A 2135-nucleotide genomic window follows, 5' to 3' on the forward strand; every position below is an offset into this window, starting at 1 on the left:
GCTTCAACACACATTTTTACAACACCTAACTTGCTGAATGTCATCTCTGTTTGTGATTCTTCTGAATGTTTCCCAGTTGCACATGATTTTACATCCTAACACACGAGTCCTTCACAGAAGCTGGAAGCAAAAAGTGGATTCAACCAAACCATCCCAATGTCCTGCTATTAATGATAATGTCTAGTTAACAAACAGAAGCATCCAGGACAAATGCTAAACTGGATGGGACCCAAACAGGGCTCCCGCAGGAAACGGCTGTAACACTGACTGCTCAGAGGGAGCTCCGTGATTCTCAATTCTGATAACACCTCAGCCCCACAGAGAGCTCTTCAGACACGCCGGTGTTCAGGCCCCATTCCCAGACCCGAGTTCACTGGACTGGGATGGGGACTGGGAACCAGCGTTTCAGTCTTCACGTGATTCTAATACGCAGCCTGGGTGAGAGCCTCTGTACCTGCTTTTAAGCCAGACCGACTGGTTCTCTGGGGCCGTCCCCCAGCTGGCCCTAAAACTAGCTGTTGCCTGCACAGTGTCTCTGTGCCCCATGGGTGTGTCATCGCCCTGAGCTGGGCGTGAGTGCACTGCAAGTGCTCTGGGGAAGGAGAAGGGCAGAGGGTGGCCCTGCCACAAACACTGAACTGCTACCCATGACACAGAATGATCACATGTATCCTTTTAAATATTTAATTAAGCAACTCCTACATTGTCAGGACAAAAATGAAACTTGTTGAGGGTTACAGAGTTCTAATGACAAGTAAAAAAAAAAACTCACAAAAGCTTTGGTTAAGCCTGTCTTAAGTGCTGTCCTCTATTCTGAATAGTTATTTTGAAAACAGTTGTCAAAACGTAAAACTCAGCATCCTCAAAAGGATGTATCATTTTGGCTCATTTCTACAAATTCATGATCATCTTCCTAGCTCCAAGTTTTGAAATAGGAAAAAAGCACACTGGCAACGACACGGCATTTCTCCAGCCCACGTGCCTCCTGCCCCGTGCGTGCCCGTGAAGCGTTGGGGGCTGTTCCAGCGGGAGGCAGGGCAGCAGCATTTGCCCGCTCCGAATTCAGTTCCGAGGCCGTGAGTTGAACTCGGTACAAATGTTCTGGATGACTTTCGGGACCAATTTGTAGAGGTTGTCAAACTCGTCCACAAAGAAGGCATGGTCCTTGGCCGGGTGAGTGGCGATGACATCCAGCTCGTCCTGTGCAGCCCAGGCGATGCCTACTGCATAGGTGATCACTCCTGTGGGGACAAAGTTTCCATGAAGCAGATGGAAATTTCCAGGCAGAGGCACGGCTCATGAATCCTTGCCTTCCTGTTGCTCTGCTGGCAGCCAAATCCAGAATCAGAAATGTGCCCCAAAGCATGAACATCTGCTATATACTCACAGTAACCAAGTTGATACAGTTGCTATCTCACTGGAGGTTATAGTCTGTTGAGGAAAAAAACCCACAACAGATAAATGCAGTAAATGCTTGATCAGAATTTCCTATCCATGAGCAGCAGAGGGGATGATATTTTGGGACAAGTGAAACGTTTGCTGCCATGCAGACCATACCACATGGCACAAGCCCGCTCTACCTGCGTGAGGAGCCACACAAAATGTCAGTCTTAAATGCATCGAAAAGACAGTTCAAGATCTTTTTAACTAAGACAGTGGCATTGGATGACTTTAGGCTTTATAAGCCATGAACTCCAAGCTCATCCCCAGAGCAGGGACACTGTACGAGGACCTGGAGAGACAGCCACTCAGGACGTGCTCCATCGTCGCCATGAAGGGAGGGTTTCAGGATATGTCAGTGGCCAACAGTGTTAAATAATGCAATGAGGTCATGTAAGATGAAAACAAAATAGTGCTCAATGGATTTAGAAAAAAACAAAGAGACATTGGTAGCCTGGAGAGAGCAGTTTCAGGGGAGTAGATGCCGAAGAAACCAAATGAATAGCTGTGCGTTGAGAGTGAAAAAGGAATGGAGATACGGGGCAGCACATACAGCTGACCCTTCCCAGCAGTGGGGCTGTAAGGGGAGGAGGCTGGAGCATGGGGCCAAAGAACATTTTTTATTTTGTAGGAAGGGAGAGGCTCGAGGATGTCTAGATGCAAATAGTGGGATTAAAGGGATGGGAGTTCAGCAG

General features: G+C 47.8%; 1 protein-coding gene across 1 annotated transcript in view; it reads right to left on the reverse strand.

The window, feature by feature from the left end:
* Positions 1-670: 670 nt before the first annotated feature.
* Positions 671-2135, reverse strand: part of VIT (vitrin) — an 89160-nt gene continuing 87695 nt past the window's right edge. The window contains exon 15 of the mRNA XM_006776927.2: positions 671-1241. Coding sequence (XP_006776990.1) covers positions 1063-1241 — 179 coding nt within the window. The 3' untranslated portion in view covers positions 671-1062. The remainder of the gene's footprint in view (positions 1242-2135) is intronic.

The sequence above is a fragment of the Myotis davidii genome, unplaced genomic scaffold (genome assembly GCF_000327345.1).
Source record: "Myotis davidii unplaced genomic scaffold, ASM32734v1 scaffold1149, whole genome shotgun sequence".
Classification (NCBI taxonomy): Eukaryota; Metazoa; Chordata; class Mammalia; order Chiroptera; family Vespertilionidae; genus Myotis; species Myotis davidii.